This window comes from Pteropus alecto, unplaced genomic scaffold, assembly GCF_000325575.1.
Source record: "Pteropus alecto unplaced genomic scaffold, ASM32557v1 scaffold17, whole genome shotgun sequence".
NCBI classification, from domain to species: Eukaryota; Metazoa; Chordata; class Mammalia; order Chiroptera; family Pteropodidae; genus Pteropus; species Pteropus alecto.
The window spans coordinates 7,513,769-7,540,294 of NW_006440645.1; the positions used below are offsets into that span (position 1 = coordinate 7,513,769).

General features: G+C 34.0%; 1 protein-coding gene across 6 annotated transcripts in view; it reads left to right on the plus strand.

The window, feature by feature from the left end:
- The first annotated feature begins 6 nt into the window (after positions 1–6).
- LARP1B (La ribonucleoprotein domain family member 1B) overlaps positions 7–26,526 on the plus strand; it is a 78,472-nt gene continuing 51,952 nt past the window's right edge. For 5 of the 6 annotated variants that reach the window (XR_439268.3, XM_006917764.3, XM_025050912.1 and 2 more), the window contains exons 1-9: positions 7–136; positions 6,470–6,528; positions 6,926–6,985; positions 8,645–8,819; positions 10,903–11,043; positions 13,099–13,242; positions 13,515–13,680; positions 16,575–16,719; positions 23,132–23,303. Coding sequence is in view for 5 of the 6 variants with exons in the window: in XM_006917764.3 (XP_006917826.1) it covers positions 6,944–6,985; positions 8,645–8,819; positions 10,903–11,043; positions 13,099–13,242; positions 13,515–13,680; positions 16,575–16,719; positions 23,132–23,303 (985 nt within the window). In the remaining variant the exon portion in view is untranslated. Of the gene's footprint in view, positions 137–6,469; positions 6,529–6,925; positions 6,986–8,644; positions 8,820–10,902; positions 11,044–13,098; positions 13,243–13,514; positions 13,681–16,574; positions 16,720–23,131; positions 23,304–23,880; positions 24,856–26,526 lie in introns of those variants that run through there. The other variant, XM_006917765.3, reaches the window with a different exon arrangement.

Below are 26,526 nucleotides of genomic sequence, written 5' to 3' on the forward strand. Positions count from 1 at the left end.
CAGGAGGCGGCGGCCGGCCCTGAGGAAAAGCCGCAGCAGCCGCCGCTGCCTCCTAAGGAGAACCCCTGGACCAAAAAGCCTCTTCAGCACCTGTCCCCCGCCGGGTCGGGGCCGCCGCCGCCCCCACTGGAACCAGGTCTGTGGCTCCGGGGTGCTGGGCACCCCCCGGCGCGTGGGCACGGGGGAGGGGCAGGCCTCATTCCCTGTCAGTCGGAGGTGTTTTGTTCCAAGGTGTCATTCACTCTGCCCGTTGACATACATGGGCATCTGGGACGGGCGCGGCAGGAAGAGGTGGGACCTCGGCGTCTCCTTGACCGCTGGGGGAGTGTGGCCCGTGGCCCCGCGGGCGCCGGCGTGCTGTGTTTGGCCCCCCACGTGTTCACTGCCTTGGGAAAGCTTCACTTGAGCTCGCCGGCGCGATGCACCCCGTGGCACAGCTTTCGTGGACTTTCCAAAAAGGGGGTGTCTTTGTACACGGAAGCGCAGTTGTGATTTTTTTTTTTTAATTGTGAAGTCATTGATAAATTGAAAGTTTCAGTGTTTTCCAGTCACGAAGTAATCAGATTAAAGTTGAGGCCGTATGCTGTAGTTGATACTAAAATGCTTTTGCGTTGTGATTGTGGTGGAAAGCAATCGAAGTAGGGTAGTTGACGTGACAGGGGATTGCACTGTATTAAATAAATGGTCGTCCTCTCACGTTCAGTTAGCCCTCCTTTCTTTAGAGATGAGATTATGTCACTGCTTCCGAATGCTGGCCAGTAACGTGTGGCCTTTGATGCTTTATTTTGGTTGTAACAACTACTTTTTTTTCCTTCTTGTGTTTAAGTGGAAATAGCAAATACAACCAAGACGAAAAGCAACATCTCCTACTTTGGCTTTCTAAATTAAGTTGTTGTAAATTAATTGAACTTTTAGTATAGCAATTACAGCTGTTTACTTGCTATTCTTGACTTTTTCTTAAAAGTTAACAGCGAGGCAGGGAAAATCTAAGCATTTTTATGGGGTTGTGAAGATCAGTTGAGATAAAGGATATGGTATAAATATAGTGGTTATTGTAGACCTGCTTTATGTTATTGCAGGTATATAACATTTCTTCAGAGGAATTCCAGTAGAGTGAGAGAAGTGTGCAAAAACTAAAGTCAATTAATACTTCTTTCACTCTGCTGTGCAAAATCCATTCTAAATGGATTTTGACGCTTGCAGAAAAAAAAACTTAAAATTTTGTTCTAAATTTAATATTACAAAGCATTCTCTTTTGCTGCAAAGATCTGTTTACTACTATTAACTAACTGAAGTGAACAAAAGTCTTAAAGTGAAATCTCCATAAAATTTAGGGACGAGAAAGAAGGTCCTAGTGAGTCTTAATGGCTGCCTCACCTCCCTATTTCTAAACTTACACAGTTATATATAAATTATACTCAGTGAACTACAAAGAAACCTGAACTCGTTCTTAGTTGATTGTAAAATCAGCTTGACAGGTTTTTAAGCTATTAAAGTAAAACCTTTTAATTGGAAATGACCTTGTGAAAAATATATAACAGTTTAAGGTAACTGCAGGTATCTTCACTGCGGATCTTAATCTTTGTTAGAGATTAAGATTAAACCACTGCTTGCTGTATGGTGTGATTCATGGGAATTTCAGTTTTGCTGTTAGGTATCTCTGTAGGCAACTCGTTCTCCTCTTGGAATCCATTCTGTCCCCACAGGAATACTGTTTTCAAATTTGGAGTTGTATAGTAACTTGAAGTCTCTCCTATACCGACGCTATGCTGTTCTGCCACAACCTCTACTTGAAATTGAATAACTTTGGTGATATAAATAAGAGGCTGTGGTGTGGAAATACACAGTGTTCTGAGAGACTGGCTTCTAGGGCAGGCATTGTTAATAACTACTAGCTAGTTGACTTTTGGCAAGATTTCTGGCCTTGTGAATGAATGAAGTGAATGTATTTATCTCTTCCAGTTCTTAATACCAGAGTGCCATCTGTAACTGGGTGTCTTGGCTTCCTGTTTTCCTAAGCAAATTTGCAACTTCAAGAACAATGAAATAGGAGCATAGGTCTTTTAGAGTCCAGAGTAGGTGAACTAACTTAACACTAGGGAGTGTTAAGTTAGTACAATAATTAGTAGGAGGCCTGTATAATTTATCTTACAGATTAGCAAATTCTTGAGGGAAAAAGGATATTAATTATGCTGGGATAACAGATTTAAACCATGTGTATTCTGGCCAAACCTAGATTTACTGTCACTCTTTAATGAGTTACAAGGACTCCATCCACAGAATTTTGCCACAAAGTTTATTACTAGAGATAGAAACATTATAGGAAATCTAGGGGAGTGTTTCAAGATTTGTAATGAATTTTCTCTGTTAGCAGCTGCAGGTGATGCATTCTTGGTTCTTTAGACCTTGTGAGACACTTTCTTCCACTTTTAGGATAGTTCTGGCTTGTATATTGCTGTTTTTGGTAATTCAGATAAGTCCAAAGCCTTTTCAACCAATACCTGGCCCACCAAAGAGGCCTAAAATGGTGTCACTGCAGTCTTTAATTCAGTCAGTTCAGAAAGAATTGTTCTTCAGTCTGCCCTAACCCTGTTTAAAAGAGTTGCATTTACTACTGCCATGTCACCCTGAATGTGCCCGATCCCGTCTAATCTCGGAAGCTAAGCAGGTTCAGGCCTGGTTAGTACTTGGATGAGAGACCACATAGGACTACTAGATGCTGTAGGTGTAAAAAAATAAGTAAACGAAGTAGTTGCATTTATTTTGGAATACCTGCATTAAAATCACAATATGGGATTTATTAATTAATCACCTGTAGCCATGGTTAGATTTTGCATATTATAAATCAGCTTTCTAATATAATTTTCATATTACCCACAGAAACATGGTATATAAAATTTTTGATTTTTCTATCCTTTTTCATTCTTAATCTTCTCTGACCCTTTCGACCCTCTTTCTCTCAGTGCCTGTTCCCCAGCTGTTATTACCCTAGTAACATTTTAAGTTATATAGGTGATGCATACATTTTCCTTGTTAAAAACAGAACTTTTGATGTCCCCTTCAAAAGATGATAATCACGTTACCAATTTACTGAATATCCTTTTAGATCTATGCTATTATTTCCAAATATAGTGTTTTGTATATGTGTTTAGAGCATACCATTTTTCAGAGTGTTGGTTGATCCCTTTTTTCCCATTAACATTGTCACGTTTTTAAAAATTATTTTTTATGGAGGTATAATTGATGTAGAACATTGGTTTTGAGTGTACAACATAATTATCATCATGGAGTATTTGTTAGATTATTATAGTTATGAAAATTGAAGTAGTTAAAATTGTCCTTATGTTGCAGTTTTTGTTTTCATTATCCAAGTTCTTAAAATGAGTTGTTTCCTTTATCTATTTAGAATTGTTTCCTTATAGATTCTTAGGGTTAATGAACAATATTTTAAAGATAATGAAATATTCAAAAAAATTTTACTGGTATAATGTCTCACCAGTGATGCTTGGAAAAAGGAGAGGTGGAGATCAAATACTTCTTCATGTATGTTTATATATACTTGGAGTAGTTTAAATTTTTTTCTTAGGTTTCGTCTGAAAAGATGTATAATTAAAATTTTAAATTTAATTTTATAGGTTGGCTTGCTTTTTCAATCTTAAGTTTCTCTAATGACATGCAGGGCAGTTTCCTCCATTTTAGTCAAATCATGGAAAAACGAAAAGAATTCTCAGGCCTGTTTTACTTGGCTTTTATATGTGTGTATAAAATTATGTTTAAAACCTGGTGGACTTTTTTCATGTCAATACATACAGGTTTGTCTTCTAAAAGTTTTACATTATTCTGTGTAGATGTACTGTAATATAACTTTCCCATATTAATGAATGTAGAAGTTATTTAAATACAGTTATCAGAAAACCTGCAGTGAATATCTCATACAGACATCTTTGTGCCTTGTCTTGATTCCCAGGTAATTTCCCAGAAATTAAATTGCCTTATTAAAAAGTATATACATTTTAAATGATAGGTTATCCTTGAAAGATTATACTACTCCACACTCTTGCCAGCAGCATGAGAGAAATGTTCTTTTCTTTATAGACTGGCCAACATTTGGCATTCTCTTTTTTGTCAGCGTGATAGGTGAAAATAGTTTGTTTTGTTTTACATTTCTTTATTAGTACGATTGAGTACCATTTCATGTTTGACCATTTGTATTTCTTTTTTGAATCACCTGTTTTTTTTTTTACTCATGTTTTTGTTTTGTTTTGTTTAAGCTTATTTTTAACTGAAAAAAAAAACGGTTGATAAGGTAGTCTAGGTGAGCAGTGCAAAGGACTTCGTCATGTTGAACTTAGAATTAGACAAACGTGTTTGCGCAGTTCTTATTGCATAACTACAGATCTCCCTTCCACCTCTGTTGGGATGCCTGCCCTTGTGCAGTTGTCAGCATGAAGGAGCAGACCAGAATGCTTGTTTTTTGAGGATAGCTAGCTCCCAAAGAAAAAGGAGAAAAAGTGCTGGCTTTCCAAGTTCGATTCTTTTCCTCAACTCATTAATCAGGAAATTTAATGTTTTCATGGGAGAAACTGGACTTTGGAACAGAAATATTTCAAGAAAGTCTTCCTCTTGGAAAAGTAAATTAACTCAAAGGGCCATTTAGTAACCAATGTTAAGAAATCACTATTCCCTATCCCAGAGTATCCAACCTCATTGGCCAACATAGTTTGTCAAATCTGCAGTGAGATTAAATTATAGTAAGGATAAAATATAAAAACACATCCCAATTACAAAGTCTATATAGAGATACTCCATTAAAAAAAGTCAGCATTATAGATAGCACAGAATTTAATGTAAATTTTTCTTATTATATTTGCTGAAGAATTAAATTTGAGAGATTAAAATTTAAACAAAAATCTAAAAAAATTGAGTCTAAAAGATTTGACTGAAATCAAAATCTTGTTTCCTTTTATTTTTAAACGTGAAGAAATAAAGTTCGAAATTCTTCCCCTACAACTTTTTACATTTAGCTACAGGAAATAATCAATGTCTAGATAGAGTATGGGCCGTATTTTTAAATCAATAGAAAGATTATTAACTCTACCACATTCAGGTATTTTTTTCTCCAGTTTCTTAATAACTTAATTATGTCATTTAGTGTTGAAGTTTTTTTAAAAAGTTTACTTTTGTAGGGTCAGAATAAATTTTACCTTTCATTTCTGACCTTAATTTTGTGATTATTTATGTCTAATTAATTTGCAATAAAGTTGTATAAAACTTGTGTGGCCTATCCCTTATTACTTTTCATTATGTCATGTAATTTGTATAAGGATGTATTTTGTAACTACCAGGTACTTAATTTACTTGGCTTAGCAATATTTTGGGACATGTTGTGCGTTTTGTTGAGAGAAAAGTCCCCCAAATGAGTTATACTGTATAACTTCCATAAAATATACATAGTATTTATAGAACATACTTCAGTCAAATTCTAGATAATGTTTAGGCAAATATTGGTTCTTTAAATTAGGGGTCTTTTCCTGCCCCCATTTTTGTCCTATTTGTCCATATATTTTTACTACTATATCTAATTTTTCTTAATGAAATATTTTATTTTTATGTACATTTATACATATGTATACACCTACATATATGTGTCCTAAAGTATAAGGAAGAATAAAACAAATACCTGTGTACTCTGCTTTAGAAATAGAATTACTACACTGTTCTGCTTTGGGAATTACTACAGTATTCAAGATCCCTGTATGCCCACCCCGAGTGACATCTTTATCCTTCAGCCCCCTTTGATAAATAAGTACACATACGCTTTGATTTACGATGGGTTTATTTTCTGATACCATATCATTTAGTCAAAATTGCATTCAGCATAACACTATAGAGCATCAGTTGTCTATACTCACGTGTAACATAGTTATTTTATTGTCAAACACTTATTCAAGATAGGGACAAGTGGTGATTCTATGATAGTCTTATACGAAATTTTACAGAGACCTGTTTTTTTATGGTTTAAATCTAGATACAACTTAGAGTTGCCAAACTTGTTTGTTTTCAAAGACAAATAGTTTGAAGTTTTCTGATTTATTTTCTATATGCCCCATGATGAATGTATATTGAATAGAAAAATGTGTTACATTGGGAATTGCATTACTAACTTTATTGTATTGAAACATCGTATTTCTAATTTTTCATGTTGTATTTTGTTAGTGAAAGTACTGATATGTCGATGTAAGTAAACTGTTAATAGTTCCCACTTCTTGATTTTAACACTGAAGACCTATTTTAATCTACTTTTGAAATACAGTCTATTTCTTGTTAGGAATTCGAGTCTCAGAACTTTGGGTTTTGTTGGGAACAATGACTACAATGACTTACTGAAGTTGACATTTTAATAGTTATTTTGTTAAATATGTTGAGTGAAGTGTCTGTAACAACAATTCTATGTTTGTTTGTTTTTTAGAGCCCGGTTCCCCACAAATTATAAAAGCAGGAAAACTTAGGACAAAGAAATCCAGCAAGGTTTGTCTTAACACGGAGTAGTTCTTCACTACTGTATATTCAGTTTGAAAAACATTGTTTTTAGATTATTGTGTATTTTTCTTCTGTTTGTATCATCGATGTTAGTTTAAAGTTAATATGCTAGAGAATTGTAGCTTTAATGCAAATCCCTATATGCCTCTCTTACCCTGTTTGTATCAGTTTAGTCGGTGTCATTAAATAGTGGTAGAAGTAGGATCATAAGACCAAAGCATTATTTCAGTGTTCTGTTATTTGGAGAAGCTTTTGAACTAATTTTACAAATGCCTGCATATAATTGAATGTAGGCAATTCTTAAAATTGCTCTCACTTTTAGAAAATATTTTTTCTATTTAAAATTTCTAATTCGTGGACATAACACTTATTTATTACTTTTTAGGCTAGTGATTTCAGCGATATGGCGAATTGGCCAACACCAAGTGAATTAGTGAACACTGGAGTGAGTATCGTTTTAAGACTTTTTTATATTTATAGGGAAAATATTCTCATTTCAACATGCAGAATTTATTTTACTTCAGATTTAGAGAATTACATTAACAAAAGGTGCTAAAAATTCATCAGCCACCTTTTTTATAGTTTTATCCATTTTGCAGAAACCCGATCTCATTCATCACACTGTCTTCATCTGGTTGTATTTTTAGGTAAAGTTACATTTGTAAGGGGCGGATACCATGCTGTTGAATGTAATGTCTACAAATAAAGAGATTAATTTTTAATTCAGTGTGTCTAAGTGAAGCCCATTTTATGTTTCAGAATTTTTGCTGTTTTTGTGATTTATAATCTTTCCAATGTGAAGTGCTAATTATGTGTGTGTGTGTGTGTGTATATATATGTATATGCATACGTGTCACATTAAGAAGTGTTCAATGAATGGATTTTTAATTTAATTTTAATTGAAGCTTTAAAAGATGGTTCTAAGATATTCTAAAAAGGGGCTTTTTAAAGGAGTAGCATGTGGTTATCTGGTCACATGTTTTTATTAGGCACTGCACACTTTGCTATTTGTACTTTGTGCAGTATTGGTGTGTAGTTGTAGATAATATATATTAAACAACTTAATTGGTGTACAAATGATGTATAATAAACTGCAAATATATAAAGTGTACAGTTTGATAAGTTTTGACCTATGTAAACATATGAAACCATCACCACAGTCAAGATAACACTTAACTATTACTCCAAAAGTTTTCTCACACTTTTTTGTAATTCTCCCTGTCACATTTTTCTCATCATCCTGGACGACCACTGATGTACTTTCTGTCACAGTTAATTTGTTTTTCCTACATTTTTATGTAAGTGCAGTCATATAGTCTGCTCTGTTTTTCTGGCTTTCACTCAGCTTAGTTATTTTGAGATTTACTTGTATCATGTGTTTTTGTAGTTCATTCTTTACTGCTGAGTAAGGATTCTTGTATGGATGTGATGCTGTTTGTCTGTTCACCTACTGATGGACATTTATGTTGATTCTACTTACTTTTTGGCTGTTAGAAACAGTTGTATACCAAATTTTGTATGGATATATGCTTTCATTTCTTTTGAGTAAATACCCAGGAGCAGAATGGCTAGATTTTATGATCACTATTTGTTTAGCTTTTTAAGAAACTACCAAACTTTTCATTGCCACTTGCAGTGCATGAGAATTCTAGTTATTCTACGTACTCACTAATACTCTCTGTGGTCACTTTTAATTTTAGTCATTCTAGTAGGTGTGTGGTGGTATTGCATTGTAGTTTTAATTTGCATTACTCTGACTAAAGATGTCTAGCACCTTTTCATATACTTTTGCTATCAGTATATTTTTTTTTAATGAAATGTTCAACTGTAGCATATCTTGTAAAAATTGATTTTGTTGTTACTGCTTTTTGAGAATTAGCTATATACTTTAAATACAAGTTTTCTATCAAAATGCTTAGGAAATATTTTCTCCTAGTCTGTGACTGACTTTTTCTTAACAGTGTCTTTTGAAAGTAGTTGGTTTTTTTTTTTTAATTTAATTTTTTTAAAGTTGTCATTTGTTTTGCAATATTTAGGTAAGATACTACCACAGATTTTTGGATATGTTAATAACAGTTATTTTATTCGGAAATACTTTTTGCAGTGTCAGAGCATTATCAACCAAGGAAATAAGAAGCCACAAAATAAAAAAGAAAGAGACGACAAAGTTGAAAAGAGATGTAACAGCGAGAGCAAAGAAAGCCGGGAAACAAAATTAGATGGTCCTGGTGAAAATATCAGTGAGGATGAGGCTCAGTCAAATATTCAACGAAAGAGAGGTTAGTTCATCTCTAACTTCATCTTGATTTGATTCTTTGGAAGGAAGTTGTAGTAATGAAGAATCGTATTCAAACAGTTGATTGCAGGTAGTAACCGATGAGTATTTTTGAATTTCTTCAGGGTACTATCTGCAATGGTAACTTATTTGTTTTTGTAACATTTCTGAACTATTAGGTTTTCCTTTTTGCATTTGACTTTTTTATGTAAGAAGGAATGAAGTTTCACTTACAGAAATGAGATGTAGTTTTATGATTGGAAAGTTATATGATAACTTGTTTTTTAAATCTACGTTGGAACTGCTCCCTTTATTTTAGGAAGTTCTGAGAAAATATTTTTTTAAGAATAGTCAAAATAATTTTTGTCAACTTCTTCCTCATAGCATTTTCTTATTAAATTATACTTTGAAGAAAAAACATTGTCTACATTCTTTTCCATATTCTTTTTCATGTGTCTAGAGTCAGGTTACGATTTAACTGCTTTATAAAAACATATCAGTGTTCTGAGCCTAGGAAAAAAGTGTTTTCAGGGGCCTCTAGGCAGAAGAATTCTTTAAACAGTCAGAAGGTTAGTAGCTGAGGTGAGGTGAACATTGGGGAAAGTAGCAGGAGATGTTTTTGGAGAGATGGGCAAGGTCCATGTTATGTAGGCTCCAAACTTGGAATTAGCATTTTATCTTGAGTGCCATGGGAAGGCTTTGAAGCATTTTAATTCATGGAGGCAATATGGCATGGGAAGAGGACGTTACATGATACAGTCTTTGCCAGCCAGCTTCTTTAGTAATGAAAATAACAATCTACCATGTGTTGAGCACTTATTTTTTATTTTATTTTTTTTAATGAATATCTAATCCTTAGCTACAGGATAAGCTTTTGGCTCACTTGGTACAATGAGCCAAGGCTAATTGATCAAATGTGGTGGAAACATGATGACCATGTGGTTATTAAAAAAAACTTCCCCATTTCTTAGAACGCTTTATCACTTACCTTTTTCATGCCTCTTAGACACATAAGTAGTCTTTTTGGCTGTCTAGAATTTATACAGATGACACACCTGCCATTCTACTCTAAAATTTGTCCTTGTTAATTGCTTCAATTAAAACTGATCGGCCAGCATTAAAATCCAGGTGTTTATAGAGTAATATGATCATGTCATAAATTGCATCTCCTCAGACCACACATATTTATCTTCAAACGAAAGGCTTGTATGAGCCAATCTTCTTTTGATAGAATTTATAGTGTAGACTGTGAGTTTTTTGAGTCTTTCATATTCTCTCTTCCTCATCTGTTTATATTTTGTAGGGTTTGTAGGAAATCAGTACTATAGTTGCACACTAATATTCCCTTTCCTTAATTACTTTAGTAGTGCTTACTTTGCTCGTGAGTCTTTTAGTTAAAAAAATAATTTGGACAGAAGACTGAACATTTTGAAACCTTAACTGGAATCCATGAATACATAATCTTCAGAATTGCACTATAACAATTAATTATACTATCTATACTATCTTTTAGTCAATAAGAAAACATCAATTGCTTGTATCTCTTAAAAGTTATGAAAATGAGTGGTAGCTATGAAAAGATTTATCAAATGCAGTTAGACAAATTTTACACTTAAGCCTAATTTTGAGAAATCTCTTTTCATTAGTAGTAATGATAGATAAGTCAATTCAAAAATGTTTTGAATTGCTAGCCAAGTTTTCAAACATGAATGTTAAAATGTCTTATCATGTATACCCCATTCTAGAGACTAAGAATCAAGTGTTAGACAGGAGTAGTGTGTACACATACTATTTTTGAGTAGCTTATCCATCAAAATTAAACGGAAGAGTGACCATTTCACTTAAGAGCAAAAGAATTTCAATGATACTCCATCACTGGCTTTTCACTTGATTTTCAGAAATACTATTTGCTCAAAAAAGTTTATTAAGGAGCTGTGTGAGAAGAAGAAAATTATTTTGGTACTCTACAAATAATTCCTTTAAGGACAGTGTCTCATCTAACTAATGTTTAGAGTCCTTTCAAAATTGCAAAGCTTTAGTGAAAATTGTGCATTGTCATTAAATGATTTTATTCTGTTTTCTTCAAGCTAACAAGCACAAGTGGGTGCCACTCCACTTAGATGATGTAAGACCAGAGAGTCAAGAAAGACCAGGATCCCGGAACAGTTCAAAATGTCTGCCTGAAGCAAATAAATCATCACATAACAATAGGAGAAATGATACACAAAGTAAGTTACATTCTAAGAGAAAAGTGACAAAAGAACTTTATCTTAATGCTTATTATTATTAATAAGTATGTGTAGTTTAAACTATTTCAGAGTAAATCACAGACATTGTGCCCTTTTAATACTAAGTACCTGCAGAGTGTATAGTGCAAGAACAGTAATACAGTGTGACTATCCACAGGCAGATTTTCCCAGTCATGTCCTTTACAGTTTTTTCCTCTTCTTTTCCAGGATCTAATTTGGGATCACACCTAGCTTTTAGTTGTCTTTTGACTTTATTCTCCATTAGTTTGGAGCAGTTTTTTTGCTTTTATCTTTCATGACATTGCTTTTTTTCTGACAACTACAGGACAGTTAATGTGGTATATATTCCTCATTTGGGGTTTTCTCATGTTTCCTCATTGGATTGGATTATGAGTCTTTGTCAAGGATACTAAAAAGTTTTTTCAGAGCATCCCATAGAAATGCACATGATCTTGGTTTATCTTATTACTGATGATACTAACTTTGAGCACTTGGTTAAGTTGATGTACTCCAGGTTTCTTTACTATAATGATACTCTTTTCTCCTTTGTAATTACTCCCTTATTTGTGAGAGACTGAGGTGTAGGACTCTCTAGTTTCTCATAAAACTTTTCACATGAGCTTCAGTTTCCATTGATGATTCTTACCTGCTTCAGTCATTATCATGATGGTTGCAAATAGTGATTTTTTCTTACTGCACCTTCACTTCTATATTTATTAGTTGGCATTCCACTATAAAGGACAACTTCTGATTATTATCTGTGTGGACATATGGCCTCTTATTTTTTTAATCAGATATGATCCATTACCGTGATTATTTCAATTTGATGCTTGAATTGTCACAGATTTGGATAGTAGGAGCTGTTTCTGGCTCCTTTTAGGAAAAAAGTCAACTATTGATAGTTGTTTGTTTTTTTTTCCGCTGCTTGTATACTACCATGTAACAAAATAAGGGTTCCTGTGAGTTCAGACAGAAAACCCTTGAAAAAGACTGAATTACAGGAAGGAATTGCAGGGCCTCAGTCAGTGATTCTCAATGAGAGTGATTTTTTTCCCTCCCAAGGGGACATTTGACATTGGCTGGAGATAATACAGGTTTTCACAGCAAGTTGATGGTGGATGAGTGAGTACTACTGGTATCTAGTAGGTAGAGACCATGGATGATACTAGACATTCTATAGTATACAGGACATCCCCCCCATACTAAAGAGTTATCTGGCTCAAAATGTCAGAAGTGCCAAGGTTGAAAAACCCTTGTCTTTAGGATATATGTACTTTCAAATTTATTATTCCAAAAATTTTTTTGAAAGTGGATGTGCCTATTTTTGCTCTCACTAGCAGTATACTGATAATCTACCTTTTCTGTCTTGGTCCACATTTGATATTACAGGACCTTAAAATGTTTGTCAGAGTGGAGTAGATGAAATGCTGGTTCATTAATTTGTGTTTCTCATGGCCAGTGAGGTTAAGCGCCATTTTCTATATTTACTTTTTATTTGCATTTCTTAATTTGCCTTTACCTTTCTTAGCCATTTGCCATCAAGTTGCTTTTGTGTGTTTGTGCGTAAGAAATTTATGAGTTCTGTATGTATTCTGGATCTAACTCCTATATTGTGTTGCAGATGTCTTCTCCCAGTTTGTTTTCATTTCCTTTTTTTCTTTAAAGGTAATGTCTTTTTCTTAAATAGAAACATCCTTTCCTTAAATATTTCATAAAAACAAATTTTTAGGAGTTTTATGTATAGTGTAAATACAATTATCTTGGAACTTCTGGTATCTTAAAAATACTTTTTAAAAATCTTTTTAGTGTGTTATTTTTACTTGTTAGACTGTTTTTTATGTTAGTACTTTTATGGGCTCAGGAGACATTTTGACAGATTTCTGCGGGATCTCTTAAGTTTCTATCTATCTGAAGAATTCCTGGTTACTAACAAATAGTTACAAAGTAGGGAAGCGTTACCATCTTTTAATAAAGATAACAGTGTTATTCATAGCTGCAAATAGGAATGTCTAAAAATATTTTTATTTTAAAAAGGTTGGAGGCGTGATAGAGAAAAGAGAGATGATCAAGATGAAGTTTCCAGTGTGAGAAGTGAGGGTGGTAATATCCGAGGTTCCTTTAGAGGCCGAGGAAGAGGACGCGGACGGGGAAGAGGACGAGGCAGAGGAAATCCTCGATGTATGACAGTTTTTTGTTTTTCTTGTTTTTTGGGGGTTTTTTTTGTTTTTTTTTTTGTTGAATTAGATGAACTTTGAAAAAAGCGTGCAAGCCTTCTGTTAGTTTTTCCCACTATCTCATATAATAGTTTATTTGTCTGATAATAAAGATGGCTTTATATTGGTAATCGTTTGAGATACTTCACTTTGGATTTTTCTTTATAGTAACTATTTTTTCTTTTTCTTTTTTTTTTTTTTAATCTGTGATCATTTTTTTTTTATATTCTCATTAAGTGAATTTTGATTATTCGTATGGTTATCGAGACCCTGGTGAAAGGACTGATCAACCATTTCAAACAGAACTTAATACCAGTATGATGTATTACTACGATGACGGTACAGGAGTACAGGTCTACCCTGTGGAAGAAGCATTGCTTAAAGAGTATATTAAACGCCAAATGTAAGTGGATCAGATTTAAGCAGATGAGATAATAAAAATCTGTTGCAATATCAGACTTTAAGATCATTGATAGTGAATATATTCTAACTCAATTTTAGTAAAATTGCAGGATTTTAATAGTATTTTTAATATTTTTATAGGAAATGTTAGTAAAGTATGTTTCTTTAAAAAGTTTATATGTGGTTTGTTATATCACTACTACTTTCTCTACTGTTTTTCTCTTAGGTATTTCTCTGCTAAAGGATGTTAGTTATAGCATCATAGCGTAATATGCATGATTAAATGTAACAATATAAAACTACTGTATATGAATTCGAGCAAGTGAAACTTGGCTTTATATTGAAATATCATTGAGTATGTACTTGTTTTTTAGATTCCACATGTAAGCGAAATCATTTGATATTTGTTTTTTCTCTGACCTTTTTCACTTTGCATAATACTCTCTTGGTCCATCTGTATGTTGTTGCAGATGGCAAAATTTCATTGTTTTTTATGGCTGAATAATATTCTATTATATGTATGTATGTACATGTATATGTATGTGTTTATATATACCACTTCTTTATCCATTTATTTATTGATGGACACTTAGTTTGCTTTCATATCTTGGCTGTTGTAAATAATGCTGCAGTGAACATAGATGCATGTGATATCTCTGTTACAGAGATATCAGCTGACAGTCTTGTGGGAGTTCCCTGGTAGGTAACTAACTGCTTTTCTCTTAAGGCTTCTAAAATTTTCTCTTTGTCTTTTTAACCTTTGGCATTTTAAATATGATGTGTTTTGGCGTGGGCCTGTTTGGGTTCATCTTGTTTGGGACTCTGCACTTCCTGGACCTGAATGTCATTTTCCTTCGCCAGGTTAGGGAAGTTTTCCGCCATTAGTTCTTCGAATAGGTTTTTAATTCTTTGCTCTCTTTTCTTTCTCATATCCCTGTCATGTGAATATTGGTACACTTGATGCTGTCCCAGAGGCCCCTTGAACTATCATTTTGGGGGGGATTTTTAAATTCTTTTTGATGTTCTAATTGGCTGTTTTCCGCTAGCTCCTTGTCTTACAAATCGCTGATTTGATCCTCTGCTTTATCTAATCTATTGATTCCCTCTCATGTATTTTTCATTTCAGTTATTGCATTCTTCATTTCTGACTGGTTCTTTTATGTTTTTTATCTCCATTTTTTAAAATTATTTTTTATTGTGATATCTAGCTCCATTTTTATATGTTCTATCTCTTTGTTAAAATTCTTAGTTCATCTGCTGTTCTTCTAAATTCACAGAACTTCCTTTTTTGTTTTTATTTATTTATTTATTTTAAGCCCCCCACCCCCTTCCACCACTGACCTACAGATGTTGCCGTCTCCCCTTAAGAACTGGATCTCTGAAGGCGGGGCATCTCTTCCCACACACTAGCGGCACACACCCGGGGCCTGGCACACCCGGGGTATGGGCGGTGGCTCTGCTGGAGCTCGAACTGAGGACCTTCTGTGTGTAAAGCAGACGCGCTAACCACTACTCTATGGAACCGCCTCCATAGAACTTCCTTATAACCAGTATTTTGAACTCTGAATCTGGTAGATTGCTGGTCTCCATTTTGCTTAGTGCTTTTTCTGGAGTTTTGTTCTGTTATTTCATTTGGGACATGTGTCTTTGTCTTCTCATTTGGGCTACCTCCCTGTGTTTGTTTCTATTCGTTAGAAATAAACTGCTACATCTCCCAATCTTAGTAGAGTGGCCTTATGTAGTAGGTGTCCTGTGGGGCCCAGTGGTACACTCCCTGGTCATCTATACTGGGTGCTCCATGTGTATTTCTTGTGTGGGTTGTGTGTGCCCTCCTGTTGTAGTCAAGCCATGATTTCTGTTGGCACATCAGTGGGAGGGATTGACCCTGAGGACAACTGGATGCGAGAACTGGCCATGACTACAGCAGAGGAGCCGTTGTGCAGAGGCTGACTCTGCAGATCAGGATTTGCTTTAGTGGGGCTCTGGTGCCTGCCAAGTTGGCGTTTTTGTGGAGGTGGCTGCGTGGTGCTCTGGTGTGGTCTGAAGCCAAGCTTTGTGTGTGTTGGTTCTGCAGCTCCTTGGAAGGGGCTATGGTACAGGCCAAGGTCAGCCGCTGCCTGTGCTTGACTCTAGGGCCACATGGTATGAGGGTACAAAGTGATCTGCAGTTGTTTGCTGCTTGTGCATGGTTTGGAGGCACCTGAGAGAGGCTAATCTGTGAACTGAGGCTGGCTGTTACTAGTGCCAGGTTCTGTCAAAGAAACAGGGAGATCTTGAATTGTTCAAATATGTAATTGTGTATGTACACCTGTGCCCACATATTCACTGAGTTTTTACTAAGCATTGTGCTGATTACTAGAGTTCAGAAGTATTAAACAATGTCAATACTCTGTAAATTTAGAAAACAGAACAAACTATAATCTACTCTGTAAACTAGACAAAGAATACTTCGAATATGCTATTCTTTTCAGTAATGGGAAAATGTCGGAAGCAGTCTCTTGACATGTGCGTACTTTTATTTACTGCTTAAATGAAACAAGTAAAAGTAGTTTTGTAATAAATTTTCACTTAATGGACTCATTTTAAAAAATCAGTTACTGTTGAACTTATAAAATGCTGATAAATTCTTTATACTTAGGTAAAGGTGATCAAAAATAGAAGTTAGTGTTAGTTTTTTTGGGAGATAATCAGTATTCTAAATTTCTTTCTGCTCACGTGTAAGAGAAATTAACTCAGGATTTTGCTGTTATATTTTCCGTCTCTGTTGTATTAAATCTATATAATGCCATTAATAGATTAAAATAGTTTTTAGCATTTGGTATTATAAGCAATAGATATTTTTATTTCCCATTGAATAAATGGATGAAATTTATGTTTATTTATTTCTTTTTTCAGTGAATATTACTTCAGTACAGAAAATTTGGAACGGGACTTTTTTCTTAGGAGAAAGATGGATGAACAAGGTTTCTTGCCTATTTCTCTGATTGCTGGTTTCCACCGTGTGCAGGCTCTTACTACAAACCTTAATCTCATTTTAGAGGTAATTATTCGTTTATAAAAGTGTTGCAAAGCAGTCTGTACTTTCTGTTTATGCTTTGAATGTAAAACTGCTCTAAAAAATAAAATATTTAGAAATTTAAGGGGGAAAAAAGGAAAACAATCAGTAGTTGCCTGAGGCTTATACTGCATCACATGACTTTTTTCTATTTTATAAAACCCAAATAAATATCTAACCCTGGAAGCCCCTCAAAGAATTACTAATGATGTTTCCACCTATTTTTAACCTGATCCTTCAAACTTGAACCTTCTTGGCTGTTCTTGGTCCTTTAGTCTTCTTCAAGTTGCATTATAAATGCATATATTACCATTTGTTAAATTTTTGAGAATTTTAGAAGTCTTTCTAGTTATGTTCTTAATGCTTTTATTAAATCTCTTGTCTGTCCTGTTCTAGAAATAAATGCTTTCAGCATTTGGGGTTTTTGTTCCTTTGATTGTCCCTACATACAATCAAATTTGCTGTTTGCTGTATAGTTCTCTGAGTTTTAACAGACAATATCCTCGTGTCCCTGTGTAGCCAGTTCAGCCAGTCCATTTCCTTATAAACAGTACCTGGAAACCACTGACCTGATTTTTGTCCTAGTTTTGCATTTTCTAGCATATCATATAAATCATATAAATTGTAGCCTTTTGTTTCTCATTACTTTCACTGCACATAGTGCTTTTGGGATTCAGTCATGTTGTTGCATGTATCAGTTTGTTCTTATTGTTGACCACTATTCCACAGTACGGATGTACCACAGTTTGCTCATTCAATTGTTGATAGACGTTTAGGTTGCTTCCAGTTCTAGAGATTATGAACAAAGCATAAAGGTCTTTGTGTGGACATATGTTTTCATTTCTGTTGGGTAAATAGTGAGGATTGTGTCAGCATAAATGCATGTTAAGTGAATCTTTATAAGAAATTGCCAACTTATTGTCCACAGTGGGTTTGACCAATTTACACTCCATCAGTTTGTAAGAGGGTTCCATTTGTTCCATGGCCTCATCAGCACTAGGTATTATCAGTTTTTCTGAATTATAGGTAGGCAGTGGTTTCTCATTGTGGTTTTAATTTGCATTTCTCTAATGACTAATAATGTTTAGCCTCTTTATGTTGTTTATTTGCCATTGGTGTAACTTATTTATTGAAATATCTGTCTAAATAGTTTATTTTTATTGGAGAATTTTTTTTTTTTTTAAATAATGGAATCGTAAGAGTTCTTTATTCTGGTTACACATCCTTCATGTGTATTTTACAAATATTTTTTTCCCAAATCTCTGGCTCATCTTCTCATTTTCTTAACAGACTTCTTAAGCACATTTTTTGAACACATGTGCTCTATGCTTTAAAAACTGGCCATAAGGACTTGATTCCATAGTGTAGCAGTTGGCACGTCTGCTTGACACACAGAAAGTCCTGAGTTCACGCCCCAGTAGAGCCACGGTCCATGGTCTACTACAGCCATGCCACCCTGAACAAAACAAGCCCAATGTCTGATCTCAGAAGCTAAGCAGAGTCAGGCCTGGTTAGTACTTGGATGGGAGACCACCTGGGATGACCAGGTGCTGTAGGCATAAATAATAATAATAAATAAATAAAAAGAAAAAATAAATAAAAACTGGCCATAGGAAAGTCCAGGTTTTCAAAACACTATGAATTAGTGATTTGTTATTTGTTGATATGTAAGTAACTAGTGATTTTTTTGTTTTATGAAAAAATCACTCCAAGCAATACCATTATTGTGTATGTTTATAGATAGTGTTTAAATAAAGTTTCTGTATACTGTAATTTGAAGAAAATTTAGCTTTTTTTCATGCTGTGTTTACTTTTGGATCAAAATGTTATGATTATGCTCATAGTAGAATGAGTTTATTAACTGCTATCATTGTGCTATAGCAGAGATCCAGCTCAGCTTTCATTTTCAATGAAATTGATACCAATTTCCCCCACTCCGTTTTTCTGTAGGAATCTGGTTGTAATTTCATTATTGTATGCTTTTTCAGGCCATTCTTATTCCCATTAAATCCTCAAGCACAGTTTTCAGGTCATTATCAGCTTCTAAAACTTAAAGCAGTAGGAAAGGAATATTTAAAAGAATGTTTGTGTTACTATTATGGTTAGAATTTTGATAGTAGCCGATGATATAGTAGGAAATAATACTACTGTAAAATGCAGAAACACATAACCGTAGTGATTTAGAACAGCATACGCCTGTTATTCATTCATTATACATTAGACATTCATTATGCACATGCCATTTGTTACAATGGAAAAGAGGTCCTTTTCCTGTTAAGAAGGTAGGGCTTCATTAAGGCTTTGCAATATAAACACATTGATTTAGAGACTTTGAAACCTGCACACACATCTTTGTAGCTCTGTGACCTTGGGCAATGTCCTGAGATTTCTCTAAAGTGGAAATTCTAACATACTTCGTAGTATTGTCATAAGGATGAAATGTGTAATGACAGTACCTGGTCCACGCCGGAAGCTCTGAAACAGAATGTGGTTATTATTAATCTTTAAGGATGTCCTTTTATTGATCACTCTTTATCTTCATTTTATTTTTATCAGCTTTTTCCTGTGTGCATTTGTATATGCTTAACTCTTTACTTTCTTGCGGGAGAAAACTGTCAGAAGAAGCAAAATAGACTTCAACTGACACCTATATCTGCCCGGGTTGAATTTGCCTGCATAGCCAAACTTATTGAATTTGTTTCCTCCTTTCCCATTCAGCTTACTGGGTGTGTGGGTTTGTTTTTTTTGTTTTGTTTTTTTTACTTTAACAAATTTGTTGTATTATTGCTATTGTAGCGATATTTATCTCATTACGTAGTACGATATTGTTGCCCATAGTCGTTACACTGTGTCTTAGATCTCTCAGGCTTATTTAGTACTCATTACAAGTTTGTATCCTCCCCTACCCCACGTCTGGCAATCACCATTCCACTCTATTTTTGAGGAGTTTGACTTTTTTGGAATCCACATATAGGTGATTATCATACAGTACTTATCTCTTTCTGTATCTGACTTATCTCACTTAGCATAATGTGCTCAAGGTCCGTCCATTTTGTCCCTAAATGGCAGGAAAGATATCCTCCTTTCTCATGGCTGAATAATATTCCAGTATGTATATATACCACAGTTGTAAAGATCATTCATTTGTTGATGAGCATTTAGGTTGTATTATATCTTGGCTACTGTAAACATGAGAGTACATACATCTCTTCAAAATCCTAGTTTCATTTCCTTTAGGTATATACCCAGAAATGAAAATGCTGGATCATATTGTAGATCCAGCTTGCTGCATTCTTGACTCTTGCTCTACTTCTGAGAGCTATTTTGTGTCTTACTTTTTAGATCCAATTGATCCCAGCTCTGTAGCTAATCACTTGTATAACTATTCAAATTACTTAACCTTTTCAGTTTTCTCATTGTTTTAATACAGCACATAATGCTTAAGCAACCATAGATTATGAGGACTTAGAGCAGTAATGAACATAATATATGTGAAGTCTTTAGAACTGTGCCTGCTACTCTCATTTTAAACCTTTTTCCCAATTGGCTGACCTTGTGATTTCTTAGAATATGTAGTGCTCTCTCCTTATGTCTAGGTCTTTGCACATGCAAGACTTTCTTTTAGTTCTAGGCATAAAACTAGGAACTGGGGATAAACATCTATGTATTCCAGTATTGGTAATTATTCATAATAATAGGTATCATTAAGAAAAGGACCAAAATTAATAGCTAGTCTATAAAAACTTTAGATACCAGAAATATTGAGTGTATACTGTAACTCCTTGTTTACAAGTTCAGGATAAACAAGGTTTGGTTTTAATAAAAATATGTCTAACTCTTTTCTTGGTGCTTTCATTAAGTTTTCATGTAATATTTTTGTATCATCCTGTTAATTCCTGAATCATGACGGGTTCACTTTCTGTTCTCCTTATTTTCTTCTTGAATTAATTTTTTTTTTTTTTTTTTTTGCCAATAAAGAAATTCCCTGTGATTCAAGATTCAAAGGATATATAGTGAAAGATTTTCTTTCCTTCTTTCACCAGTAGTAAACTAGTTAAACCTTCCTTGGTGGTAATCAATATTACTTCTGTTTTTGTATATTCCCCCTGAGATAGTTCATGTTATACTACATACAATGTATACCTTTTTTTTTTTTAATATATATGTATAAACATGTATTGGAAGAGCATTCAATAGCTGTATATAAAGAACTTGGACTTTTTTCCCCCCATTTTTTTTCTTTAAATTTTTCCTTTTTCACTGAGACATAATTTATACACTGCATACTAGAAATTATAAAGTTATAAGTTACCTTCCCTATTTTATACCTGTGTAGCTGCCACCTAGATTAAGATATAGAACATTTCCAAATCCCACAAAGCTCCCTATGACCCCTCCTAGTCAGTACAGATGCTTTCCTCAAAGTTCATTGCTTTTCAAGATCTCACCTGTTTTTAAACGTCATATGGTAAGAATTATACGAATTCTTTTATATCTGGGATTAGATCATCATTCTTCCTTTTTATCCATTGTTGGTATATAGCAGTTGTTCCTTTTCCATTTTGGGGTAGTATTCCATTGTGTAAATAAACTTTTCCCATGATTCTCTAGTCAGACATTTGGATTCTTTACAGTTTGAACATTATTGTACATATTTTTTTGGATGGACACATATACTTATTTTCCTGTGAAATTGATCGATGACAGGATTTGTATATGCTTAGCTTTTGTAGTCACTGCTGAGCTTTTTTTCGAAGTATTGATCCAATTAAATCTACCACTGTTGAGAGTTCGACTTGTTCCACTTTCTAGCCAAAAGACAGCCTTTTTCCAAAACATTATTTTGAAAAATTTTAAGTTAGGAAAATATCAAGGTTTTAAAAATTCAGGTGTAAATAGGTTTTCAGTTTACGTTTTGAAAATTGTATAAGCCCACTCCAAACAAGATACAGTCTTTGACTCTAAAGAGTTCCTTAGTGGTCCTTTCCAGTCCATCTTCCCCACCTTACCCCCACCCCACCCTAAACCAAAGCACTTTTCTGATTGTATTAGCATAGATGGATTTTTCCTGGTCTTAATATTTGTGTAAATGGAATTGTCTTCTGGCTCTTTAATTTATAATTTTTCAAATTGATCCATATTGCAATATTTAGATGCTAGGCATACTGGTTTGCTACTTGGATGTCATTGCTTCTAGAACGTTCACTGTACAAAACTAGGAAAGCATATGTGAGAAAATAGATATCACCAATTCAAACCCCTTACTGTAGGGTTCTTCTTTATTTCTTCTGTATTTCAGACTCTTCTCTTTCAGTGAGTATCCTGATTCCCATCAAAGAGTTTGTTTTTAAATTTTTAATACTGATTTCAAAGTTATGTTTGATTATGGAAAATATAACTTGAGAAATATCATAGTAATATTAAGGTCATACAACTATAAAACTCTTAAAGTATATGTAAAACTTAATACATGTGCATTCTCCAACTAAAGTATAACAAGCTTTAATATTTAAAGTTAACATGTATGTTAATTTTTATGTTTGTATTTTTAATTTCTAAAGGTAAGTACCCTTGAATCTTAGTTAAAATTCAGATCAATAAGACTTTAGTTTTTATTTTGAAGAAACTTTGTTTTAGTTTTATTTTATCCCTTAATTACATCATGTTTATTTTTGATAATCACCGTAGGCTAGTGGCTAAGAGTTTTACCGGTGGACAGATAGTAAATGATTTGAGTCCTGGTATTAACTCATACTACGTCTGTGCTCCTTATCAAATTACCGTTGTCCCATTTTGGGGGGATATAGTCCACGACCCCCAGTGGATGCCCAAAACTATGGATAGTGCTGAATCATATATATTGTATGTACTGTATTTTTATATATACCTACAAATATACCTTTTCACTTAAAAAAGCACTTTATGGATTTTCTTTGGCATATCTTAATTACCAGAATAACTAATGTTGTGCTTCAGGTTCATTAAGTAAAATAAGTGTTACTTGCAGCAAAACACTAATACCGTGATAGTGGATGTGGTAACGCAGATGGCTACCATGTGACTGATGGTCAATGTGCATATGTTGGACAAAGGGATGATTCGGTCCTGGGTGAGACAGAGCTGACAATGTGAGATTTCATCACACTACTCAGAACAGCATGCACGATTAAAAATTTATGAATTGTTTATTTCTGGAATTTTTTATTTAATATTTTCAGACCACAGTTGACCACTGGTAACTGAAACTGTGGAAAGTGAAATCGCAGATGGCGGGTGGGAGGGACTGTTGTACTTTATTTTTTTTTTTTTGAGCTTCAGTGTTGTTGGGAGTATAGGATGTACAATTAATTTTTTTTTGAGCGAAAATTCTTTAATAGATCAAAATTCCTATTGCTAGGCACTGAAAGATAGCACAGAAGTGGAAATTGTGGACGAGAAAATGAGAAAAAAGATAGAACCAGAAAAATGGCCAATTCCAGGCCCTCCGCGTAGGGTGCCACAAACAGACTTCTCTCAACTGATTGATTGCCCAGAGTTCGTACCAGGCCAAGCTTTTTATTCACATACAGGTAACAGCTTTTCTTCTAGAGCAAACAACATAACAATGGGCTATTTGGTACAATTTACCTATGTTTTTACATTTTATTTAGATTTAATAGGAAATTTAAAGCTAACTTTTGATGTTCAAAATTCTATTCATATTGCCTCCCTCACAGTGCTATAAATGAAATAGGGATTTAAGAATTATGAATGAAGCTCTGCTCTATTTGTTCTTAAATTATTTGTGTACTTCGTTATGTGTGGAGTTTCTACTTTATTTTCTCTTAATTTTACTAAATGATATCTTATAGATATATTGTGCCAGTTTTCCCCCTGTAGCCTTGGAACAGTCTAGTAGGATTGCAGTAGTCTAAGCATTTTATACTTAAGAGTGGGGTAGACTTTTAATGTGCTTCAACCTTGTCTTGAAAAGATGAGGTGACCTAATGCTTAATTGGGATTCTCTTATGGAGTTATAATTACAGATTTAAGAATTGGTGGTATTTAAAATTTCCAAAAAGTGCTTTAATGTTAAGATTTTTTTCCTGGATCATTTTTAAGACATTCCCTCTTGGGAAAAAATATGTGTGCTTAAACTTTTTTCAGTCAAGGTGATGATCTACTGATGCTCTTGGATGTCATTTGATCGGAATATGCAGAGGAATAGGTGACTCACTGAAATATTATAAATATTGGAACAAATCATGCTGCAGAAATGAAAGCAACCAGACTGACTTCTGTGCAAGAATGTCTACTCCCAGCTCCTCGTGGAGGAGGTTGGGCCAACACTGCAGTGGAGATAAACACCTTTGTGATGACGATGAGAGACCAGAGGACTGCTGTTGTTTTTATATGAGCTGCCCGTTTGTGTGTAATTAGCCTGGGCTGCATGTGCTTCTTTTTTTCACGGTGGGAAAGTTAATTATCATTCTGGAAATATTACAAGATTCTGTCTTTTCCTTCCAGACTTATGTATTTGTGTCCATACCAATAAAGCAGAAATAGAGAGGCTCGACTGGCATTTCCCAGATCATTAGGTCCTTTGCTATTTGATTTGCCTTTCAGTGTAGTATACGTTGTATAACTTAACATGTTGTCATAATAATTCACATGGGGTATAAGATTTATTAATGTGGACACTACGGGATAAAAAATTTAAGAAATGAACAAGAGTATTTTTTTCTTTACTCTTTAAAATGTATTTTTGATACACTAGTATGAGACACCTGCCAATAAAGCACTAATGGACAGTCTCAGATATTTTTATTTGGTGTTTCTTTGTCAGCTCTCTGTGCCTCTAAACCTAGAAAGCAACTTGGACAGGTGTCTTAAAATTTGAAGAAAAGTGATATTTTTAGTTTTTTTTTTTTAAAAGATCTGATGTCTGATTGTATAAGTTAGATTAATTTATTGTATAAACTTGGGGTCCAAGATGACATTTTTAACCTCCAACAGGTATTAGGTGAGTTAGATAAAATAGAAAATATTTCTTCCACAAAATAGCTAAGATAGGTCAGTCAAGTTGGTGATGCCTGTCCATTAGCCATTTATGCATTAATAAAATTACAGGAAAAAAAATAATGTCTTGTAAATTTTTGTGTTTTTTTTTATGTACAGTCATTTACATGCACATACATATTACCTGAAATAAGTCAACATATATCTAAGTGCTAAAAATTTTAGGTTCTTTAAATTATACATCAGAAACTAGATGAATAATGAAAAACATATTGAACGGTGGAATTTTCTTAGAGTTATGCTGATACACATCACATCATAGGAATACTTATGTAAACTCCACCTTTTCCTATGAATTCACAAATTTCTGATCTTAATAATTCCCCTCTAATAAGAAAGCCTTAGTTTTCTAAATTCAGTGGAGAGTAATGTGTCACCAAAAATTTCAAATCGAAATGAGGAATAGGAAATGCAGATTTTTTCCTGTGCCTATGTGTAGAGAAAGGTGGTGACACTTTTTAATCTATATCCTTTTTACTCAGATGAAAAGGCTTTAAATTTCAAAAATAACTTTGTGTATACTTTCTGAGGGATTTGTGTGATAAAATATTTAAACATTTTGGTTCTTTTCATCAAAGAAATTAAAATTTCTATTTTTCCTTCTGGAGCTCGAATTGTCTAGCATGAATTGACCTTTGTGTTGAACGGAGAACTGTAATACACCAGAGAAGGTTGATTATAGGAATGATAAGGTGTTTTGAGATTTAGGTTTTGTAGTTCTATGTACATAGTATTGCACTAGCAATAGTAAAAGGATTTCATTCACAAAAATTGAGAGGTCAGATTTCTGACGATCTTGTGTTTGTTTATTTTTGGCTTTAAAAAATGTACGGGAGGATTCCTAATGATTATTAAATAAGCTGTGGGATTTACTTTGAAAAATCAATCTGCAAAGTATCCTTGGATGTGCCACACATGAAATATATAATCCTTTTAAAGCAATCTATAATAATAACCTAAAGCTGTGATTTAGGGTGGATAAAAAGTCGTACCAGGAGGATGTCATGCATATATATGATGGTTCATCTTTGGGGAGTCATGTTGACAATTTTCAATTAATGAAACAGCAAAAATATTTTCTACGGGTTCTTACAGACGAGAAGCCATAAGTGCCCACATATGTGTCTAATTTTTTGTCTAAGTTTAATGTCGAGTAATCCAAGTCATATTCAAACTCATTTGGTCTTGGAAGAGTAGGGATTTACTATTACCCTTAAAATTTACTTACGTATATATAGTTTAAAGTCATTTCATTGTATAACAAAGCACAGAAAATCACACAACACACACGCACATAGCTTAATTATGAAGTGAACATCTTTTAAGAATTTGACTTTTAAATTCTCTTGTCATACCCAAATTTGGTATTTTACTGTAATTTAATTTATAAGCACGTGCGTTGTGAATATAGTGAAACACTTGACTTCATGGTAGAAACATTTGAGCTTCAGTAGCATTCAGAGATGATTATATGATAAACTTAAGTAGATGTTTAAAGATTAAATTTCTATGTTAAAAATAGTAGCTACTGATTGCCCTGGCATCTGCCAGGTGCTGTTCTTATTTATACATGCACTAAGCATAATGGTAACTTAGTTAAATCTCAGTTTCTAGGGTGATGGTTCTGAGAAAGCTTTATTCACTGTGTGAACATACATGATTCATAGTGTTAAGAATAGGGTTCTCTCTAACTTCAGTAACGCTGACATTCCAAACCTAGCATTTACTCATACT